Source organism: Volvox carteri (genome assembly GCF_000143455.1).
Source record: "Volvox carteri f. nagariensis unplaced genomic scaffold VOLCAscaffold_14, whole genome shotgun sequence".
In the NCBI taxonomy this organism is placed as follows: Eukaryota; Viridiplantae; Chlorophyta; class Chlorophyceae; order Chlamydomonadales; family Volvocaceae; genus Volvox; species Volvox carteri.
In genome coordinates, this window is record NW_003307557.1 from 1,054,148 (window position 1) to 1,070,080 (window position 15,933).

At 56.7% G+C, this 15,933-nt stretch overlaps 2 protein-coding genes across 2 annotated transcripts; both read left to right on the top strand.

The window, feature by feature from the left end:
• Window positions 1-1,879: 1,879 nt before the first annotated feature.
• On the top strand, window positions 1,880-4,050 carry VOLCADRAFT_104309 (uncharacterized protein). Its single transcript, XM_002949354.1, has 5 exons — window positions 1,880-2,071; window positions 2,285-2,369; window positions 2,721-3,058; window positions 3,165-3,322; window positions 3,480-4,050. Exons 1-5 carry the CDS (start codon window positions 1,921-1,923, stop codon window positions 3,606-3,608), a joined length of 861 nt encoding a protein of 286 aa, XP_002949400.1. The 5' UTR covers window positions 1,880-1,920; the 3' UTR covers window positions 3,609-4,050.
• Window positions 4,051-4,658: 608 nt separating this feature from the next.
• Window positions 4,659-12,357, top strand: VOLCADRAFT_89829 (uncharacterized protein; the record flags this gene model as incomplete). Its single annotated transcript, XM_002949355.1, has 14 exons — window positions 4,659-4,733; window positions 4,932-5,152; window positions 5,814-5,889; window positions 6,282-6,295; window positions 6,698-6,794; window positions 7,221-7,314; window positions 7,736-8,040; window positions 8,268-8,464; window positions 8,672-8,777; window positions 9,431-9,497; window positions 9,951-10,051; window positions 10,744-10,793; window positions 11,422-11,761; window positions 12,196-12,357. The coding sequence occupies 14 exons, from the start codon at window positions 4,659-4,661 to the stop codon at window positions 12,355-12,357; spliced, it is 1,905 nt and encodes a 634-aa protein (XP_002949401.1).
• Between the last annotated feature and the right edge of the window lie 3,576 nt (window positions 12,358-15,933).

The window sequence follows — 15,933 nt, forward strand, 5'->3', positions numbered from 1 at the left end:
TGCTGTGGTGGTGGTGGTGGGTGGTAGGGGTGGTGAGAGGGGGCCCCCTCTCCCCATCTATCCCGCTAACGTCGTTGACGTGGCGGCGGCGGCGGCGGCTGGCGGCGGCTGGAAGGGGAGGGGGTTTTAGCCCCTTTTGCGACTTTGGTCATTGGGTGGTGAGATAGATGATGACGTGTGCAAGAGGTGTGTGTGTATGTGGGTGAGTGTTCTTGTGTGTTGGTGTGTTGGGGAGAGGCAGGGGGAGGGAGGGGAGGGAAAAGAGGCAGGGAGGGGAAGGAGTCTGGGATGCGGCGCGGCCGGGGGAGAGCCGTGAGTCGGTTGGGGGGTCGGCCGGATCAGAGAACGCGGTGGGCCGAAAAGAGACGGGGAGAGACAGACTGAGAGCGGGCGAGCCTCCGCTAGCGGTGTCGGCTTATAGTAGTAGAGCTTGGGACTGTGTTGGGGAGTTCAGGCAGGCAGGAAAGGAGTTTTCGTCAGTCTTTACGGTATTTCGTTGCGTCGTGCGCGGTGTACCCTGCGGGCAGTGTGTTGACCGACAGTCCACTCGGCGATTCCAGTTGCCATCTTGAGTGATCTAGGGGGTTCGAAGGAGAAGATGGTGGTCGGTCGGTCAAAGACTGGCGGACATCATTTAGTAATTGTGTAAGGGCGGTAGGAAGCGCCGCTGGGCGGATCACGAGCCGTCGTGACACGTGGATTGAGCTGTTCCCGAGTAGGAGGTCGCTGACGGGAGGTGCAGCGAGTTTGAGTGGAAGCGGAGGAAGCGCGCGCGGCCGTGAGTGATGCCGTGAGTGGTGGGCAGCCGGCGTCCTGCTGAGGGATGAGCGCTTATGTAGTCATTGCTATCATCATCACGATGTCATCGGAGTTCAGTCAATGAAGGAAATTTCTATGATGAAATGAACTGAAGATGGCGAATTAGACGCATGTAATGATATTGTTGAACACGCATGAAGGGCAATGTGTTACATGTGGACAGAAGAATCTTTTAGTGAAACGCTTTAGTAACGAACGAACAGGCCCATGGTTCGCCTTGGAGTTTGTGCCTTCTTGGAAATTACAATAGAAGGCGTGCAGAACACATTTAGTGCATTTTTATATAAGGTATTCTCATGGGCTTCTCTGACAGTTAAACAACACTACGTAGAGCCGCGCACCCGCCCCTGCGCTGTGTTTCGGCCCGGTCAGGGCCCCCGGTGCTCGTCCTTTTTCGGGGTGAGCCGTGAGCCGCCCCACAGCGTAACACCCCAACACTCCTGTAGAAACATGACATTAGCCAAAAGCATCTCCCTGTCACAGCTTCGCTAATGATTGTGGTTGTGAACAAAATCCCTCCTTGGACAGGGTCGTTTGCAGGTAACATAACTCCCTCGAGCCTCGTAACTTTACTCCAGCGTACTTGTACTGTGCGTTAACAAGACAACCTGTCTGGAAGTAATGCTTTGCTAGGAATCCTTCTACAACGCTTCATGCATGTAAACAGCGACTACGAAGAAAACTAAAAGGGAGCAATCCATATCAGTATCATACGTAAAGGGGTACTACATTTCTCACGTAGTGGCCCATTCAGTTTCAGGGGTGTATACTTGCTTTTGCAAGTGGTTTGCAAAATCATGTAAGCTATTTGATTTAGCCACGCAAATCCGAAAGAATGCCATACAAGCAGTGTCATCCTGTACCCGAAGCTTCAGAGCTCTTCACTTGCCCATCATTATAAATAAGCTAAGAGAGTAATGCACAAACTTTTATAACCTAATGCACACAGGTACAGGAAGCGGTCCTGACGGAAGAGGTCACGTCGTACGCATAGGGCCCTCGATCACAGCAAGGAACACCCTTTTATGGGCGCAGCAGCGCTGGTATGGACACTTGCGCTGCCCTTCTCTTCTTGTGTGTTCTAAACAGTAGCCAGTCAAAATGCAGATCCAGGCTCTGTTCAAGAAGACTGCCGCTTCGGCCCCGGCCAAGAAGGGCACCAGCTCGACCAAGGTCGTCAAGCCTTCGGGCAAGGCTACCAAGGGCTGGCTGGGCGGCCAGGGTGGCGCGGTCAACCTCGACAAGTGGTATGGTGAGTTTTGATCAAGAAAGAGTCATATTCTGGGTTCAGCCTGCGATGTCGAAGCTTGCGCCTTGTAGCACTCAACAGCTAATCACAACGCTTTGATTATCCTATTGTTAACGCAATACATTGTTTTGCGGTTTGTATTTGTCTATGCTTGCATATCTGTATGCATAGTGGGCGGACCGGGTTGAGATTTGTTGGCGCCGTCCCTACTTGCAGGCCCCGACCGTGTTCTGTTCCTGCCTAGCGGCCTCTACGACCGCTCGGAGGTCCCTGCTTACCTGAACGGCGAGCTGGCTGGCGAGTGAGTATTGCGGAATGCGAGCTGCGGCTGGGGAGCACTGCACTGTACTATCTGCAGTTCACATATCCAATAATAGCCGCGATATTTGCGTAATCATCTATAAAGACGGATCCTGGAATTGCATGAGGATCTTCATTGTTGGGGTCGTAAGCTTGGGGTCTTTGTAGATTCGATTTCTCTTTCCTGGTTCAGCGTTTGCTTCATTGCGTGTACAAGTAACAAAAGTTATGTTTGAACGCAGTCTGCCAACGCACGTAGCTACCCCTGACTAACAACGCTGTACGCAGCAAGCTTAGTTTCCACACCGTAGTTTGCAACGTCTTAGCTAATCCTTATCTCATGTTTCCGCAGCTACGGCTACGACCCTCTGGGCCTGGGCAAGGATACCGAGACCGTCGCTAAGTACCGCGAGTACGAGCTGCTGCACGCACGCTGGGCGATGCTTGCCGCCGCTGGTATCCTCATCCCGGAGGGCCTGCAGGCCAACGGCGCCAACATTAAGGGTGGCGTCTGGTTTGAGACTGGCGCTGAGATGCTGAACGGCGGCACCCTGAACTACTTCGCTGTGCCGTGGGGCATTGTGTCGAACCCTCTGCCTCTGTTCGCCGTTATTGCCATCGAGGTCGGCCTGATGGGCGCCGTCGAGTTCTACCGCCGCAATGGCACTGGCCCCGCTGGCTACTCGCCAGGTAAAAACTGCATAAACTGTGAAAATAGTGGAAGCGCTTCAGAGTTTTGGGTCGCCGTATCAGGGCTATGCCTTCTCAATTGCGGTTGCTGGCTGTGGTACTGTAGGCATCGGCAAGTTTGACAGCTCTGTCTTCGAGGGCCTGGACTCCATCTACCCGGGCGGCCCGTTCGACCCTCTGGGCCTGGCTGACGACCCCGAGGTGTTCCAGGAGCTTAAGGTCAAGGAGATCAAGAACGGCCGTCTGGCTATGGTCTCCGTCCTGGTAAGCACCAATGATCTTTATAAATGATCTGGGTTTGTCGTTCCAATCTGAGTCGCAAATTGCATGCATGCAGTTCATGAATGGGGAATACTTCAGTGCATGCATGCTGTGAATGGGGATTACTTGATTCATTGTTTGCTCTTGCTGCTGCTCACAGGCCTTCGCCATTCAGTCGTACGTGACCGGCGAGGGCCCGTACACCAACTGGATCAAGCACGTCCAGGATCCCTTCGGCTACAACCTGTTGACCGTCCTGGGCAACGAGGACCGCGTGCCGACCCTGTAAATGGCGTGCTAGAGTTGGAGATATTGCGGGGCTGCGATTGACGTTTTGGCTGAATGTTTACGCTGTCTTGCTGGTGGACTCGGGAGCATGAGGTCGAGTTTGTAATTCTGGGGAGTTGAGTGTCTGTCACGTACAGAGTATGTTCTGCTGCGGCCAAACATTTTCGTATGTGTAGTGAGGGAGCGTCTTGTCCTGCCTTGGGCGTGAACCACGTGCTGGCGGGCTGACGTTATGATTTCGTAGGGGTGTGTAGGTTAAATGCTGCAGCCCATTGTCTATGCTGGCTCTGGCTCGGGTTGGACGCGCCAACAGATCTTTGCAGGGACGTGCGGAAGCAGCGCGCACCTGCAAACGGTGCCTCATGTGTCAATACGTTTGGCATATGTGCTGATGATTTTGAGGTCTTTCTGTACTATGTCTTGTAAGACACGGAGAAATGCATCGTGCGTCATGCAAACGATCTCGGCCACATTGGAAGAGGGCTAACAGTATGCGTTAACTTCCGACATATCGTGCAAACTACAATCGTGTGTTGTGCTCGGGTAAACAACTCTTAAACCTGTCAGCAAATCACGAAGAATCAAAGATGTCATATAAAAGCTGCCGCGGCCATAATGGGGAATTGCATGCATGAACCATTAGCTTTGTACGAATAAGATGTAACCTTGCTAAAAGGTCGGGTCAGGTATCATCAACGGTCAACAGTCATAAAAGGTTGCAAAAGTTAGCTCAAACTGATAAACGACCAACTTTAACTCAATGAAAAAGGACATTGGTTTTTGAAAATTTGGTGATGCTATCAGCACACAGGTCATAATTTCTACACGCATATAGTATATGAATAGAAATGTTTACCTTACAATGTCATTATTAGATACATAATTTCGGTACGCTTTCGGTACGTTCTTGACGGCTTATTCCAATCTTTTGCAACATGAGATCGATGATTGCTACGCAAATTGCTTGGCAAGACCCCAAGGACCCGTTTACGTAAAGATTTGTGCCGCTGTCGGCGCGATTGGAAGCCGAGAAAAAAGCTGTTAGGGACGGATGTCGTCTCGCAAGCAGTTTGCATGTGACTTAGCTATCAGACTTGTCCAGGAGCAATATGGCGACGCAGTTGGGGTAAGAGGGAGCCATTTGCCACGCCACCTCATCGTACCCAGTCGCTGTGCCTGCGCCGAGCCGCCTAGTCTTTGTTTCTGCTACTCAACACTACGATAACTTTTAATGCCCGCTGTCTGCACTTCTGTCAATTTCCAACTTCACTTTGGCTGCTGCTGCTGCTGCCATCACCCACTTCCCCTGCACCGCGCCGCCCAGGGTGTTTTTAAATACCTCGCCGCTAAGGGACAGCTACCCCTCGGCGAAATCATTCGTGGCACTGGCCTGTCGGCCTCGTTGGTAAAGCAGGCACTGCTGATCCTCATTCAGCAGAACTGCGTCAGCGTCTACCTGCAGCCAGGCGAGGAGTCCTTCCGTGGCGCGCGCCCCAGCTTCCATGTCTACGAATGTGATCTGGGTCGCGTGCTTCAAATCATCAGGTGCTGTGGGGCTTTTGTGGTGGGGTGATGGCGATGGGGAATGGGGCGGGACGGGGGGCTGGGCCAGGACCTGGGCAGGAGGTGGTGGGAGGGAACGGTTCGGCGCCGACTCACTACCAAAGTGGGGCAGGAGAGGAAGGAGAGTGCGGGATGGGAGTTGCCGTTTAGAGGTATCTTCGCACGTGGGGCGGTAATGCACGTCCACGGTTTGGTCTGGTGCTGGATGTACAGGGGGGGGGGGAACGCGCATGATCTTACCTCCTGGCCTCCCTCCCTTCGATGTTTTGTTTTTCATTAACTGGAAGGAGGAGGGGGCGGGGGAGGAGGAGGAGGAGGGGGCGGGGGAGGAGGAGGAGGAGGGGGCGGGGGAGGAGGAGGAGGGCCACACAAGGCGGCGGCGGAAGTGTTCCGTTTCCAGTTTTGGAGCGGAGGGGATCTCCTGGCAGCTAAGGGAGAAACAAGGAGAGGGTCTGTCGGCGTCCAGGGCACATTCCCATTCCACTTACATTTCTCTCTTCCCTCCGCGTTCATATGTTGCAAGACCTTCTTACTGCCTCACGGCAAGCCTTTCTGCCAATCTAAACGAGTACGTACCCGTCGGCCTGCATGACTGTCGCTCTGTCTGTCGCTCTGTCTGTCTGTCCTTCTGGCTGCATCACAGGCACTCTCGCTTCCTGCTTCACATCCGGGATGAAGCGGGCGAGGTGGCCGAGCACATTGTGGCGCAGCTACTTCAGGTGCGTGCGAGGGCGCCCCCATCATCTCTTCCCTCCCTTTGTCCGTGTGTGCCCGTGAACTGAGCCGTCTGTATGTATGCGCGTGCGCGTGTGATTGTTATTCGTGGAGTGAAGGGTCGGGGCGGGCGCCATTCGCCTGTCCCGTCCTCTTCATTTCCGGTGTATGTGTTTGTGTATGTATGTGCGTGCAACACCCGGCCCCTGTCCTGGTGCTGAATTCGGTATCCTTACACACATGCATGCATGCGCACGTACGTACACACACACTTGTTATCAGCGGCATTGTCTTACCCCCGCCATGGCATGCCCGGATCTGCCCGCCCCATCAGCAATCTGCTCACCACATGGCCCCCCGTTTCCCGTTCCCTTTCTTTCCTCATCTTCTTTCACAGGATGGGCGACTCAGGTGGGTGCGCTTGGAGAGTAGCAGCAGCACCTTGAGACTACTGCTGCTACTGCTGCTTGTGATAACCTGTTACTGCTACTGCTACTGCTACTGCTGCTTTTTGGCCTCTTGGTTCGCAGAGTGGGGGTCCAATCCAGGGACGGATGACAGCCTTCTCCCCCTGGTGGGGGAGTCCTTTCCCCTTCCCCCCTTCCCACGCTTATGCCTAACCCCTGTTTGCCTGTTTGTATGTACATGCGCGTGTGTTCTTTTTGTCGTCCTGAGAGTCATGAGGACGAAGGCGGTGTACAGGGTCATCGGTGACCGACGCATCTGCTGCTGCTGCTGCTGCTGGTGGTACGGATGATGATCATGCGTGTGGGTTTTGCGTGTGCGGGGGGCCCCCGGGAATGTTGGCTGCAGGATGGACCAGGTGTTGGGCGGTGTGGCTGCCAGGATGGGTAAGGCCCAGGAGGAGGTGGCGGACACGATCCGAAACACCTTCATATCGCTGGTGCAGGTGAGGCGGGTTGGGGCGATGTGGTGGGGAGAGGTGGGGTGCGGAGAAGGGGGAGGAGGTGGGAGGTGGCGGGTTAGGTGGCACTAGGTGGCACTGGGGGTGGAGACGTCGTACCATGGAGGGGAAAGGAGCTCAAAGGGGGTTCTGCTGGGGGGAGGAGGGGTTTCGGAGCAGGGATAGCCGGGACGGGAAGAAAGCTGTCGGGACGGGCCTGCGTGTGTGTTTGTTGGGGGGGGAAGAGCGGGGGAAAAAGCGGACAGGGGTTAGGCTAACCTAAGCTCCAGCAATCTTTATCTTTCCCCCCAAGCAACCCAATCTAATGCCGCAACCCCTCGTCACCCGCCGGAAATAGCACCCCGCTTTCCCCGCGCCCCCGCGTCCCCGCCCCCGGCCCTGGCCCCACCTCGCGTTGCCCCGCCTGATAAGGCCCACTACGTGGAGCGCGCCCCGCTGTGCAACGCCCCCCCGCCCACCATCAGGCCCCACCCCAACAGCGTCAAAGCCAGGAAGAAACCGGCAGGTGGGTCGGGGAGTGAGGGGCATCCCGGGGGCTTAGTGACAGGGGAGGGGACGTCCTGAGCATACATACATACATACATACATACATACATACATACATACATACACACAGGCGGGTGGTCCCGGGGTTGGGATCGGGGTGTTGAGCGTTGAGCGGAGGTTTATGTGGGGAGGGTTAAAGCGGGGGAGGTGAGGCCCCGGCCAAAGTGTTGGTGGGGCTGGTACGGCAGAGAGAGAGAGAGAGAGAGAGAGAGAGGTATCTACAGTCATCATCTTGTCGACAACTCATTTCCCCACCTCGCCCCGAAACCCGTAAAACACGTCAACCACTTGCCACCGGTTGCGCATTCCCCCAAAACCCAAAACCTAAGACCTTGGAAAAACCCTATAATTCCGACACGCCGCCCGCCCGGGGCCCTCAGGGGGCGGCGAGGCATTCGCTGCTGAGCAGGGAGCCGCCAGTCGTACACTTGAGGAGTTGGCCATCGAGAAGGCGAGGTTCAAGGTGCCCGCTGACCTGGCGCTGCAGATGTTCGGAACGACGACGGCAGGAGGGGGAAATGCGGCGGCGGCGGCAGCGCTTGGCGGCGGCGCCGAAGCCGCCGCGGACGGCGGTGGCGGCGGCGATGGAGCCACCGGTGGTGGTGGCGGTGTGAAGCGGCGAGCCGAGGATGAGTTGGAGCTGTTGGCAGTCCCGAAGTCGGCTCCACCGGCGAAGAAGGCCCGGGTGGGGCCGGGGGGCAGTGGGATTTGGGGTTTGGGGGGTGGGTCGAGGGGTTCGACGAGAGGGGTACAAAAAAGGGTCGACAAGGGCTCTCGATTTCTGTTGGAATACGGATTCGGTGTCTGTCTTGTGGCATTCCATTCATACTGAATATCTTGCATCATATGACCCCCCCGCCCCCACCCCCACCACTTTCATCACCCCCCCCCGCTTCCTTCCGTATCTGGCAGATACGAGCTGGCACTGCCCGAGCGGACGTCGTCACCTCCACCCCCGGGGCAGGGCCAGGGGCAGGGCCAGGGGCAGGGCGGTCCAGTGGCGGCGGGGCAGCGGGAGGAGGGGCGGGTCCCTCCTCGCCTGTGGCTGCTGCTGAGCCTCCCGTGGTGTTGTGGCGGGTGAACAATGACGAGTTTAACCGGGTGTTCAGGTAGGGGGAAGGGAGGGGAGGGGACAGGGGAGGTGGAGTGGGTGTCCTTGCTTCCATCGTGATCATCAAGGTATCATCCCCGTCCTCATGCTTCTTCTCCTCCATCCCCCCCCCGGCCCCGGTAGATACACACACACATACAGAGACAAACACAGAAATCCTCCTCCCGTCCCTCCCGTCGCTCCCATCTCCTGCCCCGGTGCTCAGGCATCAGGCGATGGTGGGTCTCATTCGGGAGAAGTTCGACGAGGACGCGGCGGCGGTGGTGACCGCCATGTTGGCCACCGCGCGGCCGCATGAGGCCTCCGTCAAGGTGGGGGGGGGGGATGGGGGGGAGAAAGAGGTGGAAGGGCGTAATTGTAATTACCCTAATAACGCTTACATTAAAGGTTTTGGGGCCCCCTCTACCTCAATGCTCAGTGGGCACTGAGCAGACCGCGGAGCAGTTCTACTTGGGTGGGTGGGTGGGTGGGGCCGTGTTCTCAGGGCCCGGAAGGGCAGGTGCTGGCCTGAAGCTTATCAGTAGGCGGGTGGGTGGCTGCGTGGGTGGCAGGTTAGGTCATCGCCTTGTCGTGTTGGGTTGGGTTACCGGGGTTCGGGGTTCGCGGGAGGGTGTTGTTGTTATCCTTGAACATGGGACTGGATGGGGTGTGTGTGTGGGGGGGGGGGGAGGATCGTCGTCGTCAGGTAGCCGCATTGCTTCCACTCGAAGGTGGGGAGTGGGAGCGGAAGGAGGGATTCTTGGCAAGGTTGCATTCGTCGCCTCCTTCCTTTTGCGTTGTCGGTTTCGTGTTGCAGTGGTAATGGCTCTGAATCCTTGGCTGTCGGGTCGCCGGCCCCTGTCGCTCCCCCTTCTCCCTTTTCCCCCCCTTTGACCTTGGCATGCGCACCCCCTCCCCCGCTTCCCTTTTGCATACATTTCTTTTCCCCCCTTCTCCTAAAACCCTAACCCCCGCCTGTTCGCAGGAGGAGCGCAGTGTGCCGCTGAGTGAGGGTGAGATTGAGACCACCGTGGGGAGACTCACGACGGCAGGTGGGGGGGTTGAGCGGGTGTGTTTTGTGTGTGTACGGCCCCCTAGGGGCTGGGGCCGATGGAGGGGGTTGGGGAGGGTACGGCATCTAGGGGGGAATGAGGAGAGGGAGGTTGGGACCACCCACGGCAAGGGGGGGTGAGGGAGGGCATAAAAAGGGGCGGGGGGGGGAAATAGGGAAGCTGCCCGTGGAACGAACGAACGTGTTTGGCCGAACTGGGGCCACCCCATCTCGGGGCGCTCCGCAGTGCACCTCCGCGTCGATAATTTTTTCAACTAACTAACTGACTCACTAACGAAAGAAAAATTAACAAAGCCTGGGCTCTGGGTAATAACCAACTCTGATCATGGCGATGGTGATTTCGATGGCAGCCTGCAAATGCTTCCTGACATCCCCTCATCCGCCGGTTCAACGTCTCATTTTTGCCGTTCCCCTGGTTTCAAATACATGTCAGGTGTACTGGAGGCTCTGCCGCAGCAGCCGGTGTCTGCCGTACTCCGTACATTGGCTAGCGACCCGTTTGAGATGTTTTCCCTCGCGGCCACCGGGATGCAGGTGGGCCGCCTGCAGCAGCAGGGGGGTTGGTACGTGATTGGACCTCAAAGGGTTTGACTGGTGGAGCACACAGCTTTTTACTGAAACACTTTATTTTGTTGAAAGTGTTTCAGCATTTCAGCACCTAGTGAGCGAAGGTGAGGGAAGGTGAGGGAAGTTTCCTCAGAGGCGCCTTCGTCGACCTCCCTCACCAGTTCTCGACTCAGCGCGACGACGTCTCGAGGACCGCAAAGCAAGTCAACTGTTTACCTGCGAGCGTGGGACCCCGCCTTACCGCCTCCTTACATCCCCAACCCTTGCTTTGCTGCAAACAAAGCGTCCAAGCGTAATACGCCTCCATGTCGGAAGGGCAGGTACAGTACTGTCAGGGCTTTAAGCAGCTTAGGGTTGAAGCACATATAAACCCACCAAAAATTCGACCAATCAAACATAAAATTAAATTATTACGTGCGACTATGTGTAGCATTGGCAGCAGGGAGGTAGCCAAAGCGAAATGGCGCGGCCTTCGAAGCTCTCTTCGAAGCTCTTCGAAGCTCTCAGCGAATGTGACGGATAAGCGCCCCGCATGATACAGCCGAGGCGAAAAAGGGCTGCTTGCTATTACGCCGTATATGCGTCTGGAATATATGGATTCGGACCCGTGTCCCCGCCACCCAACCGACCTAACCGCTTTACCCGCTGACCGCCGCCAGGGCTCCCCCATGTACGTCATCAATTCGCAACGCGTCATCGACCTCATCATGTAGGTGTGGGGGGCACATAGGCCTATAGCCGGCTCCTATCCCGGGTGGCCGCTCGTATAGGGAACGGGAGGCCTTGATTTGTTGCACAGTGCTGTTTCAGACTTTTAGAGTTTTATATGCTTTACTTTTCTTCCCGAGCGCTTTGCGCACCAAATGGCCCGGAGGGCTGTACGGTTTGGCGATAAGTTTGGGTGACCGCTGCGGCCGTTCTGCTACGTAGAGCTACGCAGTGCCACCGCAGCCACATACACAACCACAACCGCAGCCACGGGGCTACGGCGATTGCTCCTCCTGTTGACTAGTACACGCCGCCCCTGCTGCCACATACCCCATTACCAGTACCACATCTTACTAATCCGTGGGGTTTGTTGACGACAACAAACCCTAATGACACGAAACCCTAACTTGATGCCTCACAACGCCCAACACACAGTCCACTCTTCCTCGTCGTCCTCCTTCAACCAATCCTAAACCAAATGACCAGAGGATTTGGCCCCCGAACACTTCCCTTTCGGGTTCCCCACAAACCCCGACTTCCCCCCGTTTCACATCCTCTTCCTCCCCCCCGCACCACACACACACACCCTTCACCTCCCACCGCGTCACACACACGTCCTTCACTTGAAGGCTGAAGCAGATCGAGGCCGTAGTCAAGTCCCGGTACGACATAGCGGGTTTACGAGTCTTCCGGCTGCTGGCTCTGCGGGGCCAGTTGGAGCAGAAGCAGATTGCTGATCTGGCCATGTTGCCTCAAAAGGACACGCGGGAGCTGCTGTACCGCATGTTGGCGGGGGGCTTCGTGCTGCTGCAGGACATCCCCAAGTCCGCGGACCGCGCCCCCAGTCGCAGCTTCTACACCTGGCGGGTGTCCGTTACTGCCATCTGCGAGGCCACCGCGGGGCAGCTGTTCAGAGCCACGGGGCGGGTGCATCAGCGACTGAAGTTCGAGATGGAGAAGGAGAAGGAGGTGCGCTGGGTCGGGTCGGGTCGGGTCGGCTTTACTCGGGGGGTCGACGGTGCACGGTGGGTCGACCATGCTTTAAGCTGCATGGCAAGCTTCCTGATCCTGACACACCCGTGTATCCGGTCGCGCTCACCGCTGACGGTGGGTGCGTGAATTTTGGCTGTGCGGTAAAACCAGCTTTCCACCAACAGTCTTAAACATCTTCCCTCCCCGCTGTTCCTTATCCCGTCAACATCCTCCCCAATCGCCCTTCCCACTTCGGAGTGCAACATGCTGTCTCTAAACTGGCCCCTTCGAAGCCACCATATGCGGGCCGTCCCTGCTCCACTGCTCCCACCACCCACATGTGTCCGCGGTCGGTCTTGGAATCCTTGGCCCCCCCCCTCCGTCCCCTGCTGCTCCCTCACGTCATTCGCCTGCTGCCACTATCTCTGCAGCTTCTGGGTCTGTTGGAGTCTGCCAAGGAGGCCAAGACCGTCAACTTCACCCTGACAACGGCCCAGCGCCAGGCGGTGAACCGCCTGAAGCGCATGTCGGAGGTCATGGAGACCAGCCTGCAACACCTGGATGAGATGATTGCGGTGTTCAATGACTTTTGAGACGCGGCGGGCGGGAGGGTGACAGACTGAGGATGCGGAGGTTCGGCGGGAGATAAGGCGAGGAGGTTTAAGTGAGGGTAGGGTGGGGGACCGCTGCAACAATTGCACCCAAGATAAAGGGGAAGATGCTGGATACAGGTATGGCATCCGGGTATGCACCCGCTCACGTCAGGGCTTGCAACTTGCCGGGAGTTTATGGTGTCGATGCAGGGGGCAGGTGGAGGACTCTTGAGGGGCCAGTGCAGGAGGCAGGAGACATGTAAAAACAGGGGAAAAGAGAGGGGAACGGTAAAGGCGTACGAGGATGAGGAGACATAGACCTTTCCTTGACCCGCAAGAGCTGTGCAGGGTGTTTTACTAGGAGGGGGGAGGCATATTGGAAAGTCCGTTCGAGCGGACGTATTAGTGCGAGGTATGTTGTTCGTTAGCAACGGCGCGCTGCTGTTTACACGGATGCGGCTTGTTGCTGTGGGATGTGCCCTGTGGGTCCAGCACCTGCGTCTCTGGTGGCCATCTAGTGCTTGCGGTAGGTAGAGCTACATGCTAAAAGGGGCCACGTGGTATGACAGGGTTGTCTGCCCGTTGCGACTGTTAAGAGGATCTTCACTTCATCGGGTCGCATCGTGCCAATCCCCGGCCAAAACGACCAAAGGGTAGTTGAATTTACAATGGGCTCGTTACACCTCTCTGGGTAACGCAACCGAGGTGTAACGCACACATACACTCACACGCACATAAATGCCGCTAAGCGCCACACGGATGATATTAGCGGTGGCGGTGAACAGCGGCGCAAAAACGAGTCGAACCTGACGAAGTACGCGAAGAGGTTGCGTCCTGTACCAATGAACAAAACGGGATTCACTGCGAAGCTCCAATTACCGCCATGGTCACCAATTGGCCGACATGATGCTTAACATACTATCGCAACCGCGCATGATTGCAACCGCTTGCTTTATGGAGACCTCTCGGCGGTCGCGCACATCGGCAGCAAAGCCCAAATCGCCTTGTGCCGAACAAGTGCAACATCACAACAGCCAATATGCGTCACAAATGTATACGCACGGACAGGCAGGTAGACAGAAGTGTCTGTTTATTGTAGTATAATTTCCGCCAGTGCGAAAGCGCACTTTTTCCAGGCGCCGAGCTCCTACATTAGTATCTAGTACTGCAACAATGTCGGGCCGAATATCATCCCGTGCACGACAATGCCGTCGCCGGAACGAGCCTCATTGGGAACCACCCAAACTATGAACGATATGAGGGGCTGCACATGAAGAGAGCCACGCAAGCACTACACTGAAACTCCCACATAGATGATCCCGCATCTCTATGGGTGTGGGACATAAGCCTACATTATATCCGATACGACGCGACTGGGCAGTTCATGACACGGCGAGACAGCTGGGTCATATCGCCTCGGGCGTTGCAATGGGGCCGCGTACCAAAACACAACTGGAATGGACATATGGAGTATGCTGGTCGCCGCCACAAAAGAACCTATTAGTATTATTAGCCTGAAACCGTGCCGAAAAAATATATACGCGCACAAGAATATGCACAGACAGACGGACAGACAGTCAGATGCACCGCAACTACTAGCTGATGTAATGCACGTGCACCCCTTGACCGTTACGGGCTCAAGAGATGTGGGGCGCTGAACTGACCTGTTTATTCATTTGCATGGTTTGCAACAGTACGGCCGTGCCTGGCCCGACAGCTCTTCCTCTACCTCTTGTCCCCCCTGCGACCCCGCGCACTTCTCGTGCCACGTGCCACGTGCCAAAGCATCCTGCCTCATCCGTTAAATAGTACTTTCCCTTCAGCACCATCTAAATCAGCTAAATCGGGAAAAGTACCGATTAGGACGAATTACGAACTGCTCTACCAACCATCCACTAGCCAACGTAATAAGAATTTCTTCTCTCTTACTTCCCGTCCATTTCAGCGCAACGGCAACAGCGCCAAAGCAGGAACAGCACCACCACCACCACTTGGACCCCCGTGTGCTCAAACCGCCACCATGCACACGCATGAAACGCTGTTTCCCTCATCGCGGCTCAGATCATTCAAAACACACCGTCACACTCGGCCCACGAACCCCCGCGCCTCCGCCTCGGGCCCCACCTCCAGGTTCCCGTTCAGGCACTTTGCAGGGTCATCCGCACTTCCATCGTCCCGATCACCACCACTCCGGCAGCATCGTCCTGCCGGCGGCTAGTGACAAAGACAAGACGACAAGGCAGAACAAAAGCCCCGGCGACAAAACCTAATTGTCTGTACAACATACTTATGACGCACACACGCACACAGGCAATAGCCCGCGTCCACTCCACCCGTAACAAAAGCTGCGCGGGCCATGAGAAGACGAGAGCCATCAGAGCCACTCCCTTTCCGACGGGTCCGACGTGTGGGTCGCTTCCGCCGCCAGATCGGCCGTCAAAAAAAATCAACCACATACCACCTTCCGCAGCAGCTGCCTCAGACAACGTGGCAGCAGCAGTACCCTGCGGCTGCAGCGCCCCGCGTCACCCCTGTCCGTCCTCCAACCGAGCTGCATGCATACATAGTACTGAACCATCCGTCAGTCCGGGCAGCGTAAGAACCGCCACCATCAGCCATTGTTCCTACTGCTACATCGCCGGCTGATGCCCCACAGCCCGGAGGGAGGGAGAGGAGGGAGAGGAGGGAGAGGAGGGAGAGGAGGGAGAGGAGGGAGAGGAGGGAGAGGAGGGAGAGGAGGGAGAGGAGGGAGAGGAGGGAGAGGAGGGAGAGGAGGGAGAGGAGGGAGAGGAGGGAGAGGAGGGAGAGGAGGGAGAGGAGGGAGAGGAGGGAGAGGAGGGAGAGGAGGGAGAGGAGGGAGAGGAGGGCGGGAGAGGAGGGCGGGAGAGGAGGGCGGGAGAGGAGGGCGGGAGAGGAGGGCGGGAGAGGAGGGAGGGAGAGGAGGGAGGGAGAGGAGGGAGGAGAGGAGGGAGGGAGAGGAGGGAGGAGAGGAGGGAGGGAGAGGAGAGTGCGGTAACAGAAAAGTACTAGACATCCTGAGGGCCTCCGTCGTGCCGCAGGCGCACCCCGAAAGCTCCTCCTCGCCGCCTTTGCCACTGCTGCAGGACCCACAGGGCACAGCACCCAGGGGGTGAGCTGGACTACAACACAGATACACGGTGGCTGCATGCAAGGAGAAAGGCGTGAGACGCACACACACATGCGTGCCGAAAGTGCCGCGCCTTTGCAATCGGAAAGCGGCCGCAGCCCGCACCGGCAGAAATAGCTACACGACACAAAACAAGGAATAAGTTCACACGGGCAAACAGACAAAACGGGCAGCAGGGCCACTCACAATCTATTTCCATAAAGGACGGAACATATCACACTATACCATGTCACCCCAAGCCACGTCAACACATTCACCGCCACTTCACCACCACTTCCCATTACCGCAGAAGCGACTCTGCGTAGTCCCCATAAAGGCGCAAACTCTCGTGGCCACCTGCATATGTATGTATATATAAACACGCTGCGTATGCGCCACGTTTCCTCGGAAATCGTGCAAACACACATAGCTCCGCACAGACGCACACG

What these genes read in the sequence shown, in the direction of transcription:
- VOLCADRAFT_104309 (XM_002949354.1), top strand. Translation starts at nt 1,921, where the DNA reads ATGCAGATCCAGGCTCTGTTCAAGAAGACTGCCGCTTCGGCCCCGGCC. An exon ending in AACGGCGAGCTGGCTGGCGA is followed by an intron (nt 2,370 to 2,720) that starts GTGAGTATTGCG and finishes ATGTTTCCGCAG; the next exon opens with CTACGGCTACGACCCTCTGG. An exon ending in TGGCTATGGTCTCCGTCCTG is followed by an intron (nt 3,323 to 3,479) that starts GTAAGCACCAAT and finishes TGCTGCTCACAG; the next exon opens with GCCTTCGCCATTCAGTCGTA.